The sequence below is a fragment of the Arachis ipaensis genome, chromosome B6 (assembly GCF_059453495.1).
Source record: "Arachis ipaensis isolate K30076 ecotype BB chromosome B6, ASM5945349v1, whole genome shotgun sequence".
NCBI lineage: Eukaryota > Viridiplantae > Streptophyta > Magnoliopsida > Fabales > Fabaceae > Arachis > Arachis ipaensis.
This window is the reverse complement of record NC_142441.1, coordinates 97,361,258-97,387,432: the sequence shown is the minus strand read 5'-3', so window position 1 is coordinate 97,387,432 and position 26,175 is coordinate 97,361,258. Positions and strand designations below refer to the sequence as shown.

The 26,175-nt window shown below is 38.0% G+C and overlaps 1 protein-coding gene across 1 annotated transcript; it reads right to left on the bottom strand.

The window, feature by feature from the left end:
- Positions 1 to 1,050: 1,050 nt before the first annotated feature.
- Positions 1,051 to 1,572, bottom strand: LOC107647008 (uncharacterized). The gene has a single exon (XM_016351145.1). It carries the CDS (start codon positions 1,570 to 1,572, stop codon positions 1,051 to 1,053), a length of 522 nt encoding a protein of 173 aa, XP_016206631.1.
- Positions 1,573 to 26,175: the final 24,603 nt, after the last annotated feature.

Sequence of the window (26,175 nt, the reverse complement as noted above, 5' to 3'; positions counted from 1 at the left end):
TCTTGGCATCTCTTGAGCACCAAAGTGTAAGCAATTAGGAAAGGAGTCACCAAACACTAAGAAATCATCCACGTGAACCTCAATAAATTTCTCAATCATATTAGAAAAAAAAAAGACAGCATGCACTTTTGGAATGTGGCAGGTGCATTGCACAAACCAAAGGGAATACATTTGTATGCAAAAACACCATAAGGGCAAGTGAAAGATGTCTTTTCTTGGTCCTTAGGATCTACTACAATTTGGTTGCAGCCTGAGTATCCATCCAAGAAACAATAGTACTCATACCTAGCAAGCCTCTCCAACATTTGATCCATGAAGGGTAGAGGGAAGTGATCATTCATTGTGGCTTCATTGAGCTTTCTGTAGTCTATATACAAAGGGCAAGTGAAAGATGTCTTTTCTTGGTCCTTAGGATCCACTACAATCCGGTTATAGCCTGAGTATCCATCCAAGAAACAATAGTACTCATGCCCAGCAAGCCTCTCTAACATTTGATCTATGAAGGATAGAGGGAAGTGATCCTTCCTTGTGGCTTCATTGAGCTTTCTATAGTCTATACACATGCACCATCCGGTCACTGTTCTTGTTAATATTAGATCATTCCTTTCGTTTGGCACAACTGTGATTCCCCCTTTCTTGGGAACCACTTGAACAGGACTCACCCAAGGATTATCTGAGATATGGTAGATCACCCCTGCTTGCCATAGCTTGAGCACTTCCTTTTGCACCACTTCCTTTATTGATGGGTTCAATCTTCTTTGTGGTTGGATTGAGGGCTTGGCATCCTCCTCAAGAAGGATTTTATGCATACACATTGAAGGGCTTATCCCCTTCAGATATGAAAGTGTCCACCCAATGGTATCCTTGTGTTGTTTCAGCACCTTAATAAGCTCCTCCTCTTGTTCCTTGCTCAGGGTTGAATTGATGATTACTGGATAAGTGTCATTGTTTCCCAAGTAAGCATACTTCAAGCTTGGAGGTAGGGTCTTTAGTTCCATCTTGGGTGCTTCTTCTTTCTCCTTTTTTGCCTTGTCTAACATGATTGTGCTATCATGATGCTGGTTGCTCTTGCTTTATTGTATCTTCAAGTTTGTCTTCTTCTAGAACTCCTTGGACCAGAATCTCTATTGTGTCTACCATCATACACTCTCTAATGTACTCTTTGGGATAGCTCATAGCAGTAAAAACATTGAACACTATCTTTTCTTCATGAAGCCTGAAGACCAATTCTCCCTTTTGTACATCAATTATAGCTCCAACTATTGTCAAAAATGGCCTCCCTAGTATGATTGAAGCATTGGCCTCTTCTTCTATGTCAAGTACTACAAAATCAGCTGGGAAGATGAAGTCACCCACCTTAACTAACAAGTCCTCCACTACTCCATGGGGGAACTTGAATGTTCTATCTGCAAGTTGAAGTGCCATTCTTATTGGATTGGCCTCTTCAATTCTCATTCTCTTCATCATGGCCAAGGACATAAGGTTGATGCTATCACCCAAATCACATAATGCTTTCTCAATGCTAATGTCTCCTATGATACATGGGATTTGAAAGCTTCCAGGATCTTTCATCTTTTGGGGAAGCTTCTTCTGTATGATGGCACTCATTCCTCTGTGAGCACTAAAATTTCCTTTTCTCCACAGTTCCTTTTCTTGGTCATGAGATCCTTTAGAAACTTAGCATAGAGTGACATTTGCTCTAATGCTTCAGCAAAAGGGATGTTGATTTGGAGCCTTTTGAATATCTCCAAGAACCTAGAAAACTGGTTATCTTTTCTATCTTTTCTTAACCTCTATGGGAATGGTGCTTTTGGTACATAAGGCTTCAGGACTTCCTTTGGTAGGATAGGAGTGTGTATCTCTTTTTCCTCTTTGATTTCTGAGTTCTTGTCAGCTTTTCCTTCTTGTAAGTTGTGTCTTAAAGATGCCTCTTTCACCACTTTCCTACTTCTTAATGTGATGGCCTTGCATTCCCCCCTTGGATTGGTCATGGTATCACTGGAAAATGCATTTGTAGACATGGGTATTTGCTTGGATAGGAATCTAAATTGTGATTCTAATTTTGTGATTGCTGCTCCTTAGTTATTTATATTGGATCAAACTTCTTCTTGGTATGCTTCAAACTTCTTGTGAGTTTGTGCTTATTTTGCTGCTACATCTTCTGCCATCTTTGCAAATATGGCATCTAACCTTGCAAATTTGTCATTGTCATCGCATGGTTGTGAAGTTGAAGATGCTATATTGCGGTTGGTTGGGTTTTGAAAATGGTTGCTGTGTGATTGTTGATTGGTTTGGAAGGGGGCATTATGTGAGTTGTGGTAGGATCTATGGTTGTTTGGTTGGTGGCTGGGGTTGTTGTATTAGTTAGAGTGGTATGGCTTGTGGTCTTGGAGTTGGTTTTGCTAGTTTTTTCACCTAAAATTTGGGTGGTTCTTCCACCCTGGATTGTAGGTTTTAGCTTGGGGATCATATGGTTGTCTAGGTGGGTTGTTCACATAGTTGGCCTGCTCCTAATCATATTTAGCTTCTGGACTAGCTCCTTCTTACACTGGTACTTGAGTGTTGATTGCTGAGACCTAATTCATGTTGCCAGGGCATCTTGACTAGTTTCACAAGCCATTTTGAGTATGTTTCAGGTTAGTTTCATGCAATTTCTTAGGTAATAAGCAAGTATTTAGTTGAGTATGCATTCATATCTTGATTCAATCAAACATTATGAATTCTAAACATTTTCATGAGAATAAGGCAAGGATTGATTGATGTAATGAGTGATGCATTATCTCATGATTAGAGAAAGGCTTTGATACAATTTGTTTGATTGATTTTAGATAAGATGAAGCAGAGAAGAGCCACATTAGTGGCCACGTTAGTGCCACTAACGTGGCCATTAATGTGGAAGAAGGGATAGCTTGTAGCGTTAGTGGTGATGTTAACACCACTACGTACTGTGTTCGAAGGCCAAATAAGCCCACGTTAGTGCCACTAACGTGGGTACTAACGTGGAAAAAGGGAGAGTTGGGGACGTTAATGGTGAAGTTATCACCATTAACGTGTTCGAAGCCAAGATATACCCACGTTAACGACCATGTTAATGCCACTAACGTGGGCCATTAACGTGGAAGAAAAGATGTTTTGGACGTTAATGGTGAAGTTAACACCATTAATGTTATTAAGGGTTAGGAAAGGCTACGTTAGTGGCCACTAACGGTGGGGTTAACGTGACTTGATGAGCGGATAATTTATACGTTTTGTTGCATTGTTTTTAGGTAGTTTTTAATATGTTTTAGTTACTTTTTATTATATTTTTTATTAGTTTTTAAATAAAAATCACATTTCTGGACTTTACTATGAGTTTGTGTGTTTTTCTCTGATTTCAGGTATTTTCTGGTTGAAATTGAGGGACCTGAGCAAAAATCTGATTTAGAGGCTGAAAAAGGACCGCAGATGCTGTTGGATCTGACCTCCCTGTACTCGAAATGGATTTTATAGAGCTACAAAAGTCTAATTGGCGCGGTCTTAATTGCGTTGGAAAGTAGACATGCTGGGCTTTCCAGCAATATATAATAGTCCATACTTTGCCCGAGTTTTGATAACGCAAATTGGCATTTAAACGCTAACTTTCTACCCTTTTCTGGCGTTAAATGTCAGAACTGGCATAAAAGCTGGAGTTAAACGCCCAAAATGGCACCAAAGCTGGCGTTTAACTCCAAGAAAAGTCTCTACATGTGAAAGCTTTAATGCTCAGCCTAAGCACATACCAAGTGGGCCCGGAAGTGGATCTCTGCATCATTTACTTATTTCTATAAACCCTAGGCTACTAGTTCATTATAAATAGGACCTTTTACTATTGTATTTTCATCTCTGGAACACATTATGTAACTTTTACATTCTGAGACCTCCATGGGAGGCCGGCCACTCGGCCGTGTCTACCCTATTTTCACTTATGTATTTTCAACGGTGGAGTTTCTACACCCCATAGATTATGGTGTGGAGCTTTGCTGTTCTTCATGAATTAATGTAATTACTATTGTTTTTCTATTCAATTCACGCCTACTTCTTCTCTAAGATATTCATTCGCACTTCAACATGATGAATGTGATGAACTAGTGACACTCATCACCATTCTCACCTATGAACGCGTACCTGACAACCACTTCTGTTCTACCTGAAAACGAGCTTGAATACATATCTCTTGGGCTTCTAATCTAAGATTAGAATCTTCGTGGTATAGGCTAGAATTATTGGCGGCCATTCCTGAGATCCGGAAAGTCTAAACCTTGTCTGTGGTATTCTGAGTAGGATCTGGGATGGGATGACTGTGACGAGCTTCAAACTCGTGAGTGTTGGGCATAGTGACAGACGCAAAAGGATCAATGGATCCTATTCCAACATGAGTGAGAACCGACAGATGATTAGCCGTGCGGTGACAGCACATTTGGACCATTTTTACTGAGAGGACGGACGGTAGCCATTGACAACAGTGATCCCCCAACATACAGCTTGCCATGGAAGGGAGTATGAATGATTGGATGAAGGCAATAGGAAAGTAGAGGTTTAGAAGGAACAAAGCATCTTCATACGCTTATCTGAAATCCCACCAATGAATTACATAAGTCCTTCTATCTTATTTTCTGTTTTTATTATATTTTAATTATCAATACCTCAAAACCATTTGAATTTGCCTGACTGAGATTTACAAGGATGACCATAGCTTGCTTCAAGCCGACAATCTCCGTGGGATCGACCCTTACTCACATAAGGTATTACTTGGACGTCCCAGTGCACTTGCTGGTCAGCTGCACGGAGTTGTGTGAAAAGTGTGCGATCACGATTTTGTGTACCAAGTTTTTGGCGCCGTTGCCGGGGATTGTTCGAGTTTGGGCAACTGACGGTTCATCTTGTTGCTCAGATTAGGTAATTTTATTTTAATTTTAAGATTTTTATTTCTTATTTTCGAAAAATACAAAAAAATTTTCTTCTTTTTCGTTCTTCCCAAAATAATTTTCGAAAAAAACCAAAAAATTAATAAAATCATAAAAACCAAAAATTTTGTGTTTCCTGTTTGAGTCTAGTGTCAAATTTTAAGTTTGGTGTCAATTGAATCCTTTTTAATTTTTCTAAAAATTTTCAAAAAATTCATGCATGTGTTCCTCATGATCTTCAAGTTGTTCTTGATGATTTTCTTTATTTGATCTTTGCATTTTCTTGTCTTGTGCCTTTTCTTGTTTTTCATATGTATTTTTGAATTATTAGTGTCTAAAGTTTGAAAATTTCCAAGTTTGGTGTCTTGCATGTTTTTCTTTTCTTAAAAATTTTTCAAAAATAAGTTCTTGATGTTCATCTTGATCTTCAAAGTGTTCTTGGTGTTCATCTTGATATTCAAAGTGTTCTTGCATGCATTATTAGTTTTGATCCTAAATTTTTAGGTTTTGCATTATTTTGTTGTTTTTCACCTTCTTCATTAAATTCAAAAATAAAAAATAATATCTTTCTCTTATTTACTCATAAATTTAGAAAATTTTGAATTGATTTAGTCAAAGTTTTAAAATTTATTTGTTTCTTATTAGTCAAGTCAAAATTTTTAATTTAAAAATCCTATCTTTTCAAAAATTTTTTTCAAAAATAAAATCTTTTTCATTTTCTATATATATTTTCCAAAAACTTTTAAAAATTGATTTTTAAAATCTTTTTCTTATCTTTATTTCATAATTTTCGAAATTAATGCTAGTAATTAATATTTTGATTCAAAAATTTTCAAAGTTGTTACTTGCCTATTAAGAAAGGATCAAACTTTAAATTCTAGAATCATATCTTTTAATTTCTTATTAGTCAAGTAATCAACTTTAATTTCAAAAATTAAATCTTTTTAATTTCCTTTTCAAATCTTTTTCAAAATGATTTTCAATCATATATTTTTCAAAACTTAATTTCAAAATCTTTTTCTAACTTATCTTTTCAAAATTGATTTTCAAATCTTTTTCAATTAACTACTTGACTTTTTGTTTGATTTTAAAAAAAGTTTTCTATTTCAATCATATCTTCTCTCTAAAATTTGAAAACTAAATAAATTAATTACTATTTCTTATCTTTTTCAAATTTTATTTTAATTCTCCTTTTAATTTTTGAATACTAACCAATAATTAAAATAAAAACAAAAATATTTTCCTTTTATTTTAAATTTAAATTCGAAATCTTCTCTCTCATCTCTTTCTATTTATTTATTTAATTACTAACACCTCTCTTCTTAAAAATTCGAACCCTCTCTCCCTCTCTGTGTTCGAATTTTTCTCTTCTCATTCTTCTACTCTCCTCTTCTTCTACTCACATAAAGGAATCTCTATACTGTGACATAGAGGATTCCTATTCTTTTCTGTTCTCTTCTTTTTTCATATGAGCAGGAGCAAGGATAAGAACATTCTTGTTGAAGCTGATTCAGAACCTGAAAGGATTCTAAAGAGGAAACTAAGAGAAGCTAAAGCACAACACTTTGGAGAGGACCTGACAGAATTTTTCGAAGAAGAAGAAGAGATGGCCGAACCCAACAACAATGGTGGAGATGCAAGGAAGATGCTTGGTGACTTTATCGCACCCTCTTCTGACTTCTGTGGAAGAAACATCTCAATTCTTGCAATTGGAGCAAACAACTTTGAGGTTAAGCCTCAATTAGTTTCTCTAATGCAGTAGAATTACAAGTATCATGGACTTCCATTGGAAGATCCTCATCAGTTTTTAGCTGAATTCTTGCAAATCGGTGACACTGTTAAGACCCACGGGGTTGACCCTGAGGTCTACAGACTTATGCTTTTTCCCCTTTGCTATAAGAGACAGAGCTAGGACATGGTTGGACTCACAACCTAAAGAAAGCCTGAACTCTTGGGAAAAGCTGGTCAATGCCTTCTTGAAAAAGTTCTTTCCACCTCAAAAATTGAGTAAGCTTAGAGTGAAAGTCCAGACCTTCAGACAGAAGAAAGGAGAATCCCTCTACGAAGCTCGGGAAAGATACAAATAATTGATCAGAAGGTGTCCTTCTGGCATGCTTTCAGAATGGAACATCATATGCATATTCTATGATGGTCTGTCTGAACTGTCCAAGATGTCATTAGAAAACTCTGCTGGTGGATCTCTTCATCTGAAGAAGACGCCTGAAGAAGCCCAGGAACTCATTGAAATGGTTGCAAACAACCAGTTCATGTATACTTCTGAAAGAAATCCTGTGAACAATGGGACAACTCAGAAGAAAGGAGTTCTTGAGATTGATACTCTGAATGCCATATTGGCTCAGAATAAAATATCGACTCAGCAAGTCAACATGATTTCTCAAAGTCTGTCTAAAATGCAAGCTGCATCAGGCAGTACTAAGGAGGCTATGACCCTGAGAATCCTGCAATGGCAGAGGTGAATTACATGGGGGAATCCTATGGAAACACCTATAATCCTTCATGGAGAAATCATCCTAACCTCTCATGGAAGGATCAACAGAAGCCTAATCAAGGCTTCAATAATAATAATGGTGGAAGAAACAGGCTTGGCAATAGCAAACCTTTTCCATTATCTCCTCAGCAACAGACAGAGAACTCTGAGCAGAATCGTTCTGGCTTAGCAAAAATAGTCTCTGATCTATCTAAGACCCCTCTAAGTTTTAAGACTAAAACAAGGTCCTCCATCAGAAATTTGGAGGCACAAGTGGGTCAGCTGAGTAAGAGAATTACTGAAACTCCTCCTAGCACTCTCCCAAGCAATACAGAAGAAAATCCAAAGAGAGAGTGTAAGGCCATAACCATGACCAACATGGCCGAACCTGGATAAAGTAAGGAGGACGTGATTCCCAGTGAGAAAAACCTCATGGGATGTCCTCTGAACGAAAAGAAGTTCCCCTTTGAGGAACCAAGAAAATCTGAGGCTCATACAGAGACTATAGAGATTCTATTGAACCTACTTCTGCCATTTATAAGCTCTGATTAGTATTCCTCCTCTGAAGAGGATGAAGATATTACTGAAGAGCAAGTTGCTAAGTACCTTGGAGTAATCATGAAGCTGAATGCCAAGTTATTTGGTAATGAGACTTGGGAGGATGAACTCCCCTTGCTCACCAATGAACTGAATGACTTGATTAGGCAGACATTACCTCAAAAGAAACCGGATCCCGGAAAATTCTTAATACCCTGTACCATAGGCACCATGACCTTTGAGAAGGTTCTGTGTGACCTAGGGTCAAGTATAAACCTCATGCCCCTTTCTGTAATGGAGAAACTAGGGATCCTTGAGGTGCAAGCTGCAAGAATCTCACTAGAGATGGCAGACAATTCAAGGAAACAGGCTTATGGACTTGTAGAGGATGTGTTGGTAAAGGTTGAAGGCCTTTACATCCCTGCTGACTTCATAATCCTGGACACTGGGAAGAATAAGAATGAATCCATCATCCTTGGCAGACCCTTCCTAGCCATAGCAAAAGTTGTAATTGATGTTGACAGAGGAGAGTTGGTCCTTCAAGTGAATGAGGACTACCTTATGTTTAAAGCTAAAGAATTTCCTTCTGTACACATGGAGAAGAAGCATGACAAGCTTCTCTCAAAGCAGAGTCAAACAAAGCCCCCACATTCAAACTCTAAGTTTGGTGTTGGGAGGCCATCATCATGCTCTGAGTATCTGTGAGGCTCCATGAGAGCCCACTGTCAAGCTATTGACATTAAAGAAGCGCTTGTTGGGAGGCAACCCAATTTTTACTCATCTATGTTAAATTTCTATTATTATTTTATGTTTTCCTTAGGTTGATGATCATGAGGAGTCACAAAAACAACAGCAAAAATCAAATCAAAATAAAAAACAGCATTAAAAATAGCACACCTTGGAGGAGGAGCTTACTGGCGTTTAGTAGAATGGGCGTTAAAATGCCCAGTCTTTCACCATTCTGGGTGTTTAACGCCAGAAAAGGGCACCAGACTGGCGTTTAACGCCAGAAAAGGGCATCAAGCTGGCGTAAATGCCAGAAAGGGAAGAAAAGCTGGTGTTAAACGCCAGAAATGGGCAGCAACCTGGCGTTTAACGCCAGGATTGGCACTCAAAGGGGCGTTTACATGCCAAAATGGTGCAGGGATGAGAAATCCTTGACACCTCAGGATCTGTGGACCCCACAGGATCCCCACCTACCTCAACTTTCTCTCTCTTTTTCACACCTTCCCATAACACCCTTCCTCAAATACCCCTCACCAATCACCTCCACCACTCTTCCCAATATCACCCACCTCACAATTCAAATTCAAATCCTTTCCCTCCCAAACCCAACGCCTAATACACGAACCCTACCCCTCTCTCCACTCCTATATAAACCCCTCATCCCTCATTCATTTTCACACATCATAAACACTCCCCCTTGGCCGAACCACTCACACCTCTCAATCTCCTCCATTTTCTTCTTCTTCGACTCCCTTTTCTCTTCTTTTACTCGAGGACGAGCAAATCTTCTAAGTTTGGTGTGGTAAACGCATTGCTTTTTATTTTTCCATAACCATTTATGGCACCTAAGGCCGGAGAAACCTCTAGAAAGAGGAAAGGGAAGGCAGTTGCTTCCAACTCCGAGTCATGAGAGATGGAGAGATTCATCTCACAAGCCCATCACTAAGAAAAGGATGGAGCAAGTAAGAGAGCCCACTCATGGACCTCAACAAGAGCATGAGGAAATTCCTCATCATGAAATCCCTGAGATGCCTCAAGGGATGCACTTTCCTCCATAAAATTATTGGGAGCAAATTAACACCTCCCTAGGAGAATTAAGTTCCAACACGGGACAACTAAGGATGGAACACCAAGAGCATTCCATCCTCCTTCATGAAATTAGAGAAGACCAAAGAGCCATGAGGGAGGAGCAACAAAGGCAAGGAAGAGACATAGAGGAGCTCAAGCGTTCCATTGGATCTTCAAGAGGAAGAACTAGCCGCCATTACTAAGGTGGACCCGTTCTTTAATCTCCTTGCTCTTATTTTTCTATTTTTCGAAAATTATGCTTTATGTTTTAATTATGTTTGTGTCTTAATACATGATCACTAGTGTCTAAGTGTCTATGCCTTAAAGCTATGAATGTCCTATGAATCCTTCACCTTTCTTAAATGAAAAATATTTTAATTGCAAAAGAAAAAGAAGTACATGAATTTTAAATTTTAAAATAGTTTAATTATTTTGATGTGGTGGCAATACTTTTTGTTTTCTGAATGAATGCTTGAACAGTGCATATTTTTGAATTTGTTGTTTATGAATGTTAAAATTGTTGTCTCTTGAAAGAATGATGAAAAAAATGAGAAATGTTAGTTGATAATCGGAAAAATCATAAAATTGATTCTTGAAGCAAGAAAAAGTAGTGAAAAGCTTGCGAAAAAATGGCAAAAAAAATAAAAGAAAAAGAAAGAAAAAGAAAAAGTAAGCAGAAAAAGCCAATAGCCCTTTAAACTAAAAGGCAAGGGTAAAATAAAAAGGATCCAAGGCTTTGAGCATCAGTGAATAGGAGGGCCCACATGAATAAAATCCTGGCCTAAACGGCTAAACCAAGCTGTCCCTAACCATGTGCTTGTGGCGTGAAGGTGTCAAGTGAAGAGCTTGAGACTGAGCGGTTAAAGTCATGGTCCAAAGCAAAAAGAGTGTGCTTAAGAGCTTTGGACACCTCTAATTGGGGACTCTAGCAAAGCTGAGTCACAATCTGAAAAGGTTCACCCAGTTATGTGTCTGTTGCATTTATGTATCCGGTGGTAATACTGGAAAACAAAATGCTTAGGGTCACGGCCAAGACTCATAAAGTAGCTGTGTTCAAGAATCAACATACTGAACTAGGAGAATTAATAACACTATCTGAATTCTGAGTTCCTATGGAAGCCAATCATTCTGAACTTCAAAGGATAAAGTGAGATGCCAAAACTGTTCAAAAGCAAAAAGTTAAGAGCCCCGCTCATCTAATTAAGACTGATCTTCATAGATGTTTTTGGAATTTATTGGATATTCTCTTCTTTTTATCCTACTTTCTTTTTAGTTGCTTGGGGACAAGCAACAATTTAAGTTTGGTGTTGTGATGGGCGGATAATTTATACGCTTTTTGGCATTGTTTTTAGGTAGTTTTTAATATGTTTTAGTTACTTTTTCTTATATTTTTTATTAGTTTTTAAATAAAAATCTCATTTCTGGACTTTACTATGAGTTTGTGTATTTTTCTATGATTTCAGGTATTTTTTGGCTGAAATTGAGGGACCTGAGCAAAAATTTGATTTAGAGGCTGAAAAAGGACTGCAGATGTTGTTGGATTCTGACCTCCCTGTACTCGAAATAGATTTTCTGGAGCTACAGAAGCCCAATTGGTGCGCTCTCAATTGCGTTGGAAAGTAGACATCCTGGGATTTCCATCAATATATAATTGTCTATACTTTGCCCGAGTTTTGATAACGAAAAATGGATTTTCTGGAGCTACAAAAGCCCAATTGGCGCGCTCTCAATTGCGTTGGAAGGTAGACATCCTGGGCTTTCCATCAATATATAATAGTCCATACTTTGCCCGAGTTTTGATAACAAAAACTGGTGTTTAAAAGCCAACTTTTTACCATTTTTCTGGCATTAAACGCCAAAACTGGCATAAAAGCTGGAGTTAAACGCCCAAACTGGCACCAAAGCTGGCCTTTAACTCCAAGAAAAGTCTCTACATGTGAAAGCTTCAATGCTCAGCCCAAGCACACACCAAGTGGGTCCGGAAGTGGATTTCTGCATCATTTACTTATTTCTGTAAACCCTAGGCTACTAGTTCATTATAAATAGGACCTTTTACTATTGTATTTTCATCTCTGGAACACATTATGTAACTTTTATGTTCTGAGACCTCCATGGGAGGCTGGCCACTCGGCCATGTCTACCCTATTTTCACTTATGTATTTTTAATGGTGGAGTTTCTACAACCCATAGATTAAGGTGTAGAGCTCTGCTGTTCTTTATGAATTAATGCAATTACTATTGTTTTTCTATTCAATTCACGCCTACTTCTTCTCTAAGATATCCATTCGCACTTCAACATGATGAATGTGATGAACTAGTGACACTCATCACCATTCTCACCTATGAACGCGTGCCTGACAACCACTTCCGTTCTACCTGAAAACGAGCTTGAATGCATATCTCTTGGGTTTCTAAAATAAGATTAGAACCTTCGTGGTATAGGCTAGAATTATTGGCGGCCATTCCTGAGATCTGGAAAGTCTAAACCTTGTCTGTGGTATTCCGAGTAGGATCTGGGATAGGATGACTGTGACGAGCTTCAAACTTGCGAGTGTTGGGCGTAGTGACAGACACAAAAGGATCAATGGATCCTATTCCAACATGAGTGAGAACCGACAGATAATTAGCCGTGCGGTGACAGCGGATTTGGACCCTTTTTACTGAAAGGACGGACGGTAGCCATTGACAACGGTGATCCCCCAATATACAGCTTGCCATGGAAGGGGGTATGAATGATTGGATGAAGGCAATAGGAAAGCAGAGGTTCAGAAGGAACAAAGCATCTTCATACGCTTATCTGAAATCCCACCAATGAATTACATAAGTCCTTCTATCTTATTTTCTGTTTTAATTATATTTTAATTATCAATACCTCAAAACCATTTGAATTTTCCTGACTGAGGTTTACAAGGATGACCATAGCTTGCTTCAAGCTGACAATCTCCGTGGGATCGACCCTTACTCACGTAAGGTATTACTTGGACGACCCAGTGCACTTGCTAGTCAGCTGCACGGAGTTGTGTGAAAAGTGTGCGATCACGATTTTGTGTACCATGACTCAAAGGGGTTGGGGACGTTAGTGACCAAGTTAGTATCACTAACGTCTTCGAACTAGGAATTTACACTTGATGTTAACCACACTAACGACCTGACTAACGTGAATGATGCCCAACTCAAACTCCTCCAGCAAGCTGAGCAAAGCCCACTGAGATTGTAACTGCTTCAACTGAGCTCAAGGGCCCACATCCAGAGACTTGCAAACTTAAGTGAAGATTAGAGAAGTAATATATATAGGGGTAGTTTTGAACTAGAAAGGGGGAGTGGGACCTTGGGGATCCAAGATTGTAAACACCCAAATTTATTTTTCTCTGTAATTCAGTTTTACTTTCAATGCACTTTACATTTTCATTTTCTATTCCCAGAGCCATGATCAATTAAACCCTACTTCATTGGGGGAGGGGAGCTCTGTTGTAATTCAATGGATCAATCATAGTTCTTCTTCTTCTTCTTCTTCTTTTCATTCTCTTTGATTTACCTGAAAGCTTTCGATCTTCATCCAACTGAGTAATTATCTCGGAAGAAAAATTGCTCATACTTGGGTTTCCTCTGAGCCTTGGAAAAGGGATGAGGAAACCATGCTAGAAATGCTTTCTCATGTTGGACTAGGTTGGGGGTTGGACAGATATAGTGACATATAATCCTCCCAATACTTTGATCTAGAAAAACATGTGGTATAATCAGTGATCGTACTTCATCTCTTCCTATGAGCAATTAGATCAAGGAATTGGGCAATTATTCAAGTTTAGAGAGATTGAATTGTCAAGGAATTGGGATTCAATCACCTAAGATTGCCAAGAGATTAATGAGTTGTATGGATTGAGGAAGAGTGAGAATGAACTTGATCCGAAGAATACAACATCTCCTGAACCCAACGAGCTTCCCTATTCTTTTCTCTCCATTCTCTATATTCTGTTGTTTACTTTGATGTTCATCATTCCCATTCCCATTTACTTTTCCACAATTTACTTTCTGCCATTTACTTTCTGCCATTTACATTCTATCATTTACTTTCTGTCATTTACATTTCTTGCTATTTACGTTTTCTGCCATTTAATTTCTGCAAATCTCAACTCAATTCTGTTTAGTTCAACTAGAACATTCCTCTGATTAAAGTTGCTCAACCAATCGATCCCTATGGGATTCGACCTCACTCTACTGTGAGTTTTTACTTGACGACAATTTGGTATACTTGCCAAAGGAAATTTGTGGCGATACAGATTTTCATGCTATCAATTTTATGGCACCGTTGATGGGGATTGATTTTGTATTGACAATGATTAAGTCGGAGGATAACTAGATTGAACACTTTTCTTTTCTTTTGTTGATTAATCTTTATTTCAGTTTGTTTGTTTGCCTTTATTTTTAGCAATTTAAATTGTTTCCTTGTTTATTTACATTCTAGCACACTAATCCACTAACTGTTTGATAAATTGCATCAATCACTCTAACCATAAGTCTTAACAAGAGTGATTCCCGCACTTGCCTTTTGCTTGTTTGTTTGCTGAGTATATGACAGGTAGAAGAAGAGGAACTTCAACCTCTTTTGATAGTGAACCTAAGAGGACCTTCCTTAGACTAAGGAAGGAAGTAAGAGGTAAAGGAATAATTAGGGAGAAAGAGTTGGAAGAAGTCCTAGACGTTGCTATGGAAGAGGAAGTACACAATCATGTTGGAGAGGGTGCTGGTAATCATGTTGGACAGGAGAGAAGAGTTTTAGGCTCTTTCATCAACCCAAACCCAGAGAATTATGGAAGTAGCATCCTAAAACCAACCATTCATGCCAACAACTTTGAGTTAAAACCTCAACTCATCACCCTGGTTCAAAATAATTGCTCATTTGGAGGAAGTGCCCAGGAAGATCCCAACCAACATCTAACCACATTCTTGAGAATATGTGACACTGTGAAGGCCAATGGTGTTCATCCTGACACCTATAGATTACTTTTATTCCCCTTTTCTCTTAGGGACAAAGCATCTAAGTGGCTTGATTCCTTTCCTAAGGAGAGTATTACCACCTAGGAGGATGTTGTCAACAAATTTCTAACAAAATTTTACCCTCCAAAGAAGATAATCAAGTTGAGAACGGAGGTGCAAACCTTCAGGCAGCTGGATGGAGAAACTTTGTATGAAGCTTGGGAAAGATATAAGGAGCTAACAAGGAGATGTCCCCCTGATATGTTCAACGAATGTGTGCAGCTGCACATTTTCTATGAAAGTCTTTCTAGAGAAGCAAAGAAGGCCCTGGACCACTCTTCAAGAGGCTTTCTTAATACCAAAAAGACCATAGAAGAGGCCATAGATATCATTAAAACACTGGCTAATAATGAGTACTTTTATGCCTCAAATCGGAGCACCAATAGAGGAGTGATGGAGTTGAGCCATATGGATGCATTGCTAGCTCAAAATAAGTGATTACCAAGCAATTAGCAGACCTCTCCAAGCAGATGGAGAGGAATCAAGTTGCAACAGTCAATACTCCACCACCAGCTCAAGAAGGGGTGAATGCAGAGGAAGGATGTGATTGAGAACAAGCTAATTATGTTGGAAACTAATCAAGACAACCCTATGATCCACACTCCAAAACCTACAATCCTGGTTAGAGGAACAACCCAAAATTTGGGTGGGGAAGCCAGAAAAACCAAACCCAGGATCACCGGCCTGAAAACCACAACCATTACAACAATTTCACTTATCAACACCCAACCAAAGACCATATCAAACACCACACAACAACTCTTTCCAACCTCTATATCAAGCACAAAACAACCATCCTCAACCTCCACTTACCAACCCACCATCACAATTATCACCTGAGGATAGAATCTCTCGGATTGAGGCCTTGCTTGAAGAACTTTGCAAGGAGTTTAAGGACAACAAGGCATTCAAGGAGGAAGTAAGATCTAATATGCAAAACCAGGGAGTTGCCATCAAGAAACTTAAATCCCAAGTAGGATATCTTTCTCAACAAATTCGTAAGCCCACAGACAGCTTTCCAAGTGACACTGAGAAGAATCCAAGAGGAGAAACAAAGAATGTGAGATGGGAAGAATGTAAGGCAATCACTCTAAGAAATAAAGAGACCTTGGAGGAAGAAGCTATCAGGCTAACAGAGCACAACAAAGGGTCCCCAAAGGAACGATTGGAAGGGACAGAACAATGCATTAACCATGCACAAAGAAAGAATCCAATAGAGAAGGAAGTCTTGAAACCATTTGTGCCGAAAGCACCATTCCCTCAAAGGCTCAAGGGTGGTGCTAAAGAGAAGAAATATTCTAGATTTCTGGACACATTTAAGTCTCTTCATATCAATATTCCCTTTATTGAAGCCCTCCAATAGATGCCTTCATATATCAAATGCATGAAGGAGTTGCTAACTAAGAAGAGTCCCTTGAAAGGTAGGCAAATAGTAGTGATGACTAAAGAGTGCAGTGCCCTTATCCAGAAGGATTTGTCTACAAAGAAAAAGGACGCAGGGAGTTTTCACATCCCTTGCGCTATAGAGGATACAATGATTGACAGAGGGTTTTGTGATCTTAGAGCGAGTATAAATTTAATGCCCCTGTCTCTCACAAGGAAGCTGCAAATCAATGAGTTGAAATTCACAAACATAATCCTTCAACTGGCTGACTGATAAACCCCATTTGTAGGGTTTATCTTGTGCTTGATTTAGGGGATTTTATACCCTTTTACCCACATTTATCCATTGAAATAGCATGGTTTTATAACTTCTCCTTTAATTGTGCTTAAGAGTGAAAACATACTTTTTAGGACTTAAAATAGCTAAATCTAATTCTCCTTGATTCCATTAGATGCCTTGATATGTTTGCTAAGTGATTTAGATTTAGGAGGCGAGGATTAGACCAAGGGAATGTAGGAAAAGCATGTAGAAATGGAGAACTCATGGAGAAATAAAGGAAATGCAAAAGCTGTCAACCCGACCTCTTCGCACTTAATCGGCCATAACTTGAGCTACAGAGATCCAAATGATGCGGTTCCAGTTGGGTTGGAAAGTTAACATCCGGGGCTTCGAAACGATATAAGATTTTCTATGGTTGAACCGCGCATGGTGACGCGTACGCGCATAGTACGCGCACGCGCCGTTGCTGCCACCTGGTTCACTTAAAGCAAAACGTGGCCAGTGAATTCTAAAGCCTTGTGGGCCCAATCCAACTCATTTCTGATGCTATTTAAGCCAAGGATTGAAGGGGGAATGAGGATACTTTTCATACTTTAGAAGTTAGTTACCATTAGTTTAGTTCTAGCTTAGTTTAGTAGTGAGAGTTAGTTTCTAGAGAGAGAAGCTCTCACTTCTCTCTAGAATTAGGATTAGGTTTAGTTCAATAATCTTAGATCTAGATTTTAATCTTTGCTTTCTTCCACTTCTATCTCTCAATTCTTTGTTGCTACATTCATCTTCTTCTATTCTTTTGTTATAATTTCCTTTATGTTGTTCTTATATTTTGTTGTAGATCTAGTATTGTTCTTTCTACATTCTTCCAATTCAATAAGAGGTAATTCATAATAATTGTTCTTCTTTGCTTTTCTATTGTTGATCTCTTGCCTTTGTAGTTGTAGATTCCTTTAATTCTTGCAATTAATAATGTTTACTTCTATTGCACTCTATGTGTTTGTTGAAATGCCTCTTCTAGATATAGTGTAGATTTTGTTCCTCTTGGCCTGGGTAGAGTAATTAGTGACATTTGAGTTATCTAATTCCTTTGTTGATTGATAATTGGAGAGATTGCTAATTGGTTTGGAGTGCACTAAAGCTAGTCTTTCCTTGGGAGTTGGCTAGGAATTGTGGCTCAAGTCAATTCATCCACTTGACTTTCCTTTAATTAGTAAGGGTTAACTAAGTGGTAGCAATGAACAATTCTCATCACAATTGAGAAGGATAACTAGGATAGGACTTCTAATTTTCATACCTTGCCAAGAGCCTTTTATAGTTGTTAGTTTATTTTCATTGCCATTTACTTTTCATGCTTCTTATCCAAAACCCCAAAATAACTCATAACCAATAACAAGATACTTTATTGTAATTCCTAGGGAGAACGACCCGAGGTTTGAATACTTCAGTTATTAATTTTAGGGGTTTGTTTTAGTGACAAACAACTTTTTGTATGAAAGGATTAGTGATCGGTTTAGAAACTATACTTGCAACGAGAATTCATTTGTGAAATTCTAAACCGTCAAAAATCCAATCATCAAAATGACGCCGTTGCCGGGGGTTGCAATGGTGTTATGTTATTGGTTATTGTACATATGTGAATAGTGTGAATATCTTGCTTTTTACTTTATTTGCTAGTTGTAGAATTTTATTTCTCTTATTTTCCATTATCTTTTGATTTTTGTTTTCTCTTTCCATTATGAATTCTCATTTTGGCTATGAGTGTGATTACAACTATGTTGTAGGTGATGAGGACTATAATGGAGATGTGTATCAAGGATGGGACAATCAAAGGTGGGAAGAGCCATATGCTTATGATCAATCATCATGGCAACAACCCCCACCAATGCACTATGAGGAAGAGCCATTCTTTGATGCATATCAATCAAATGGCTATGGTGGATCTCCTTGTGATTTTCAAGAACCACCACCATATGCCTATGAGTCATATCCTCAACATGACCCTCAACCACACTCACAAGCCTATTTTCAACAAACACCTCCATATGACCATGATCCTTACCCACCATACCAACCTCCTTTTGAACCATATGAGCCATACATGGAACCAAAATTCCAAGATTACTACTCCCAAGAACCACTTCAATACACACTACCACCTCACCAAGAAGAACCACCTTCCTATAATGAACCCTTTTTCCAAGACAATGAACCTTCTTATCCACTCCAACCTCTAATGGATGGAACCCTTGGTGTTCTTCTTCAAGGACATGAGGAGATGACAAGGGATGTGCAACAATTCATGACCGCCCTGGATGCGGTGGTAAACCGGTTAGCATCCCAACTTTTGGACACTCAAGGAACTCCCATGGCTCAAGAAGAGCATAGCATGAAGGAGAGATTGGAAACTCCAGTGGAAAAGGAGGAAGGCTACTTTGTGTTAGAACAATTGGAGGAACCTATGACCATTGAAGAAGAGGAAGAAGTGGTTGAAGACTTAGGAGATGCGGAACTTCCATAGGAAGCTAAAATCAAAGAAAATCCCTCCAAGAAGAGTAAATTTGATGTTGAGGAGGAATGTGCACAACCTCCGAGGCATATTCTATATGAAGACTTGGAGAGAATGAAGCAAGAATTGAGTTCCCTTGGTGATGAAGATCATGCATCCAATCTTCTTGGTGAAGAATCCTTTGAATTTGAAGAACCCTCTCCCAATGAATTTAAAAGTGATGTGGAGGTAGATTTCTCTCAACCTCCCATTTATGACTTGAGTGATGGAGACGAGCTAGATGAAGTTGATGAACAAAGGATTGAGAATGAAGAAGTTTATGAAGATGTGGAGATTGACAAGGAAGAACACAAGGGAGTGAAGCTCGCTAGCACATTGGAGATACCTCTCCCCAAGCCACCACCATCCATTCTCTCATTCAAGTGGGTAAATTCCTTATGCTCAAGCTTTATTATTCCCCTTGAATATGGTTTACTTAAGACGGATGGTCAACTAAGACATATTTGTGGCTTTAAGAGTAAAAAGGAGATGGTTAGTGGTTTGAAATATCATTCTAGGTTCATTATGGTTGCATGCTCAAAGTTAATTGTAAGAGTTGGTGTAGAGCTAGATCGCTTGGGTCTAGAAGGATGTTTGGTCATTTCCTTGAGAATTCACTTTGCTCACCACCCACATGGATTAATGATAATCAACTTGGAGATGGGTGTGAAAACAAAATATGGGATCCGGGAACACATGAGGATCAACATTGGGAGCCCCAAGCTTGTGAAGAACTCCATCAAGACTTGGCTCAATCCATGAAGAATCTTGGGGTGCAATGGAGAACTAAGCATTGGTGGAAGTTCCAAGATGAACACAAGCACAAGCCACCTTGATGAGGAGCCCCCCATAAGTCCAACTTAAGGACAATAAACAAAAGTGCTAGGTGGGAGACAACCCACCATGGTAAATTCTTTTCATTTTCTCTTTTGTACATATTGCTAGAATTAGTTTAATTTCATGTTTTGTTTAGATAGTTGAGTTTAATTGGTAGTTTAGTATGTTAAATAAGGTTTTAGGGTGTTTTGGTAGATGCTTGGAGGTTTGGAATGCTTGGATTGGTGCAAAAACATAGAAAAAAATTTTTGAAAACAAAGCACCATCCACGCGTACGCGTACATGGTGTGTACGCGCACTTCCAGCATTTTCGACCATCCACGCGCGCGCGCCATGCGTGCGTACGCGTGGATTGAGAAGTTCCAACCTCCATACATTTTCCAGAGAGTTGTGCCTGCACCGCACCAACGTTGTGCCTCTGGCACAAACCCCACTTGCGCACACGCGCACATGACGCGTACGCGCCACTCTCGAAATAAGCCAACGACGCGCGCGCGCCATGTGTGCGTACGCGCGGATTTCTTTCTCCCATCCACTTTTCTTTTCTTCTCCTCTTTCCAATTCTTTCCTTCTCCTTTCTTCTTCCCTTCTCCTACCCCTCATCCAACACTTCCAAACACCATGGATAACCATTTATTTTAGTTAGTTAATTAGTTAGTTGGTTAGTTAATTAGTTAGTTTTAGTTTAGCTTTCATTTTATTTTCTCTCTTTTCATTATACGTGTTGGATTATTGACTTTGTTTATTATACGTAGCTGCCCTTATTGCCCAAATGCTATTTTAGCATGAATGTTTTTAGATAATCTGTGTTGGATTCTATGATTGAGGTTATATTTTGTTACTTGGTTTTGAGTTCTTCATGCTTACCTTTTGAAAAATACCAAGTGATGAGAATTGTCTTCAAGCTTATAACTCTTTTGAATTGCATGTTGTAGCTAGCCATCATGTGATTTGAACGGTATTCTTTGATTAGACAATCTCTTGATGGATGATGTTGAGCATTTACCTTAATGCATTGTATTTCATGATTATATCCATCCATATGTTTGACTTGAATGCTTTCATGCTTCTCTAATGCTTGTCTTACCTTACAAGCTTACTTAAAGCATCTCAAGCATACTAGGATAAGTGACGTGCATGCTTCTTTTGTGACATAGCTCTTTATGCTAATGTGTATTCTAAACCGCGCAATTTAGAATTCACACACCTAATATTTCTTAATGTCACACTAATTCACTCACCTCATTCTAGTGATTTACCTCATTCCAACAATGTATGCTTCCTTGCTTTTATATCTTCTCATCTTATGGTGTTATATTTTTGTTTTTCATAACGAATGCACCACAAACAACCATGGAAGCGGAAGAAAGAACACATAGCAATCCGGAGAGTCGCCGTACCCCCTTGCTCATCTTTGAGTGCACCGAGGACGGTGCAAACTTTTAAGTGTGGGGAGGTCGTCCGACCGGTCGGCGATTTTGGGTGACAAGTTTCTAAATTCAACACTTTTGCATTTCATTTTAGGTTTTTTGGATTTTTACTTGCATTTTCTTATTTTTGCATATGTATACACAATAAGCTTAGTCAAAATAATGAAATTTTTCAAATAATGAAATTTTCCAAGATTTCTATCTATAGGGCATCTCAATTGATTTGAGTGAAAACTTTTCATAGAACTTGCTTGAATTATATATTTTGTGGAACATGATTTATGAGCTAAGAACACAAGCTTGTGAGATTTGAGCCTAATGGTGTGGTTACATCTTATAACCACTTATTTTCCTTCTTGTGTGCATTAGTCTCTTTCTATGATTGTAATCTTTGATTTGTTTGATTCTTTATTTTCATTATTTTGTGTATTCATGCATTTATATGATTGAGGCCATCATTTCATTTAGCTCACTTACCCAAATAGCCTTACCTTTTATCTTTCTTTGTTAGCCAAATTTGAGCCTACGCTTAACCCACTTATTCTTTAATGTAGCACATTACTAGCCTTAAAGCGAAAAACAATAATTGTCCCTTAATTTGGATCTTTGATTAGCTTAGGCTAGTGTGTGTGAGTATCATTCAAGTGTGGGAACCTTGGGACATTGGGTGAATAAAAGGGTATTTTGTATTGTTATTGAAAATATTGGGAATTGGGTACATACTCATGTATTGATCAAATGTAAAACCTTATGCATTGAGGTTCTTGTATATAAAAAGAAAAAGAAAAAAAAAAGAAAAACAAAAGAAAAAGAAAAGAAAAATAATATGAAAAAAAATAGAAAAAGAAAAAAAAAGAAGAAAAAAATAATAAAAAGGGGACAAAATGCCCCAAAGCAAGGTCCAATAAAATCAATGCATAAGTGTTGTGAAATGAAAAAGAAAATGCATGAGTATGTGAAAAAGTGAAGAATGGGTAGTTAGGTTAGAACTTAATTGTATAGGATGTCATAGGTTAGGTGGGAAGTCTAAGCTTATCAAAGATTCAAACTTCAAGCTCACTTGACCATATATGCATCCTACCTTGACCCTAACCCCATTACAACCTAAAGAAAAGACTTCATGATACTTGTATGCATGCATGAAATATTTGTTGATTATTAGAAGAAAAACAAATCTTATAAAGCATGATTAGGAGAGAATTGAGAGAATCAACCCTAAACACTTGAGTGAATAGAGTGCAAACACTACCGGTGAGGGTTTGATACTCAATTACATGTTTTCACCTATGATCATAATTTTCATGCAAGTTTGTAAAAATATTTAATAACTCAATTCAATTGTGGATTAGACTTGCTATTCCTTAGCCCTTGTGCATATATGTTTCTTGGAAATTTATTTATTTTGACCAAGCACTTGCATTCATTTAGATAGTTGCATATAGGTAGATTGCATTTAGTTAGTTTCCATTGAATAAATGCCATACCCTTACTTCATTCTTGGTTTAAGCATGAGGACATGCTTGGTTTAAGTGTGGGGAGGCTGATAAACCCCATTTGTAGGGTTTATCTTGTGCTTGATTTAGGGGATTTTATACCCTTTTACCCACATTTATCCATTGAAATAGCATGGTTTTATAACTTCTCCTTTAATTGTGCTTAAGAGTGAAAACATGCTTTTTAGGACTTAAAATAGCTAAGTCTAATTCTCCTTGATTCCATTAGATGCCTTGATATGTTTGCTAAGTGATTTAGATTTAGGAGGCGAGGATTCGACCAAGGGAATGTAGGAAAAGCATGTAGAAATGGAGAACTCATGGAGAAATAAAGGAAACGCAAAAGCTGTCAACCCGACCTCTTCGCACTTAATCGGCCATAACTTGAGCTACAGAGATCCAAATGATGCGGTTCCAGTTGGGTTGGAAAGCTAACATCCGGGGCTTTGAAATGATATAATATTTGCTATGGTTGAACCACGCATGGTGACGCGTACGCGCATAGTACGCGCACGCGCCGTTGCTGCCACCTGGTTCACTTAAAGCAAAACGTGGCCAGCGAATTCTAAAGCCTTGTGGGCCCAATCCAACTCATTTCTGATGCTATTTAAGCCAAGGATTGAAGGGAGAATGAGGATACTTTTCATACTTTAGAAGTTAGTTACCATTAGTTTAGTTTTAGCTTAGTTTAGTAGTGAGAGTTAGTTTCTAGAGAGAGAAGCTCTCACTTCTCTCTAGAATTAGGATTAGGTTTAGTTCAATAATCTTAGATCTAGATTTTAATCTTTGCTTTCTTCCACTTCTATCTCTCAATTCTTTGTTGCTACATTCATCTTCTTCTATTCTTTTGTTATAATTTCCTTTATGTTGTTCTTATATTTTGTTGTAGATCTAGTATTGTTCCTTCTACATTCTTCCAATTCAATAAGAGGTAATTCATAATAATTGTTCTTCTTTGCTTTTCTATTGTTGATCTCTTGCCTTTGTAGTTGTAGATTCCTTTAATTCTTGCAATTAATAATGTTTACTTCTATTGCACTCTATGTGTTTGTTGAAATGCCTCTTCTAGATATAGTGTAGATTTTGTTCCTTTTGGCCTGGGTAGAGTAATTATGACACTTGAGTTATCTAATTCCTTTGTTGATTGATAATTGGAGAGATTGCTAATTGGTTTGGAGTGCACTAAAGCTAGTCTTTCCTTGGGAGTTGGCTAGGACTTGTGGCTCAAGTCAATTCATCCACTTGACTTTCCTTTAATTAGTAAGGGTTAACTAAGTGGTAGCAATGAACAATTCTCATCACAATTGAGAAGGATAACTAGGATAGGACTTCTAATTTTCATACCTTGCCAAGAGCCTTTTATAGTTGTTAGTTTATTTTCATTGCCATTTACTTTTCATGCTTCTTATCCAAAACCCCAAAATAACTCATAACCAATAACAAGACACTTTATTGTAATTCCTAAGGAGAACGACCCGAGGTTTGAATACTTCGGTTATTAATTTTAGGGGTTTGTTTTAGTGACAAACAACTTTTTGTATGAAAGGATTAGTGATCGGTTTAGAAACTATACTTGCAACGAGAATTCATTTGTGAAATTCTAAATCGTCAAAAATCCAATCATCACTGACAAAACCCAGAAACAAGCACTAGGATTGGTTGAAAATGTGCTGGTGAAGGTAGGGAGGTACTTCCTCCCTACAGACTTTATTGTTCTTGAGATGGAAGAAAGCTATCTTCATCCAATCATTCTGAGGAGACCATTCTTGGCTACAGCCATAGCACTCATTGATGTTGAAAAGAAGGAGTTGCTATTGAGAATACATGATGAACAACTCACCTTTCATGTCTTTAAACCTTCACATGAGTCAGAACAACAGAACAAAGACCTGAAGGATGATCACAAGGAAGCATTCTTGGAGGAAACAAGTAGTGAATCACAAGCAGAGTCTCTGAAGACACCTTTAGAGGAAAAACAAGAAATCCAAGTGGTACAACAATTAAAAAGATCCAAGGAGGTTGAAGTCACAAGATTCAAGAAGGACAATGGACAAGAACCCTCCTGACATAAGAATCACTGAACCACCACTTGAAGGTGAGAGGAGAATTGGGAAGAAAGTGCAAAGAGGATGGAAAAACAAGAAGATCCCCACAGAGGACTTCTCCCTAGGAGACAGAGTGATATCAATCCACCAGCCATTAATCCCACCTCATTTTCCTATAATTCCATCTCCGCTGCCTCAAGTGTACACAATTAATAGAATCCTATCCTTAGAGCATGTAGAGATTCTCAAAGAAGAAAATGGAGATAGATTCACCATGAGAGGAGAAGACCTGAGACATTACCAACCTCCCTGACAAGGGCCAGTCGTCAAGCTAATGACGTTAAAGAAGCGCTTTATGGGAGGCAACCCATGCTTTATATCCTTTTAGTTTATGTCTTGATCGTAGTTAATAAAGTAGTACTCATGAAAATCAATTCAAAATTGACAAGCACTTAAGTGAATTCTTGCGTAAAACACACAGTGAATAACAAGTTTGGTGTGCAAGGAACCCTAAGAGGATACATGAGATTCATGTCATGTGTATCTTAGGAGTCCAATTTAATTCCTTTGCACCACATGATCACAAACTAAGTTTGGTGTTCACTAATGTTATACGCATAGCTCCTAAGAAGTCAATTTGATTTCAATTCATAAGTAACACTTAGTTTGTTTTAGTTGGTTATTTAATGAAAATTTAAAATTTAGTTAGTTACATTTCATTTTGCCACCACTAGTTGAATTTAACTTTTGTTTCTTTTTATTGTTTTACATAGGGAAATGAAGGAAGAAATGGATGGAAATGACAAGACAAGGGCAAGGGTACAAGCGGTCAAAAAGAAGGAACAACAAGGAAAAAGGACAAATAAGTAGAAAGACATGAACAAGGCAAATGATAAACAAGGTGGTGGAGTTTCTTTTTAAGCTTTGAATAAGGAAAACCATGTATGAAATAGAACATGCTTCCATAAGTAGCTTACGAGTTTCAATTCAGCATTTGCATTTAGTTTTTTTAGTTTGTCTTTTGCTTGCTAGCTTAGTTGCTTAGGCCACTGCATCATTACTTGAGTTGTATGCTGTGTTCTTGAGTTCAATGAAAGAAACTATAAGAAAATATTGTAAAAAACAAGAGTGAAGTCCAAGGTTATAGAATAAAGTCATAGTTGTGGTGGTAATTGCTAGCTAAGTTAGTTCATCAATAAGGTATAAAGCTAAAGTATCTCTTGAATTATGAGCTTAAGGTGCATTCTATGAGACTTAAATGAATAATAAGATCATAGAAAGAAAAAGAGAATGAAAAAGAAAGAAAAGAGCAAGAAATAAAGCTAGGTACCAATAGTTTGAACCTTGAGGCATGTGTCTGTGGTTTTTTGTGCAAGGATATGCTTGGATGATT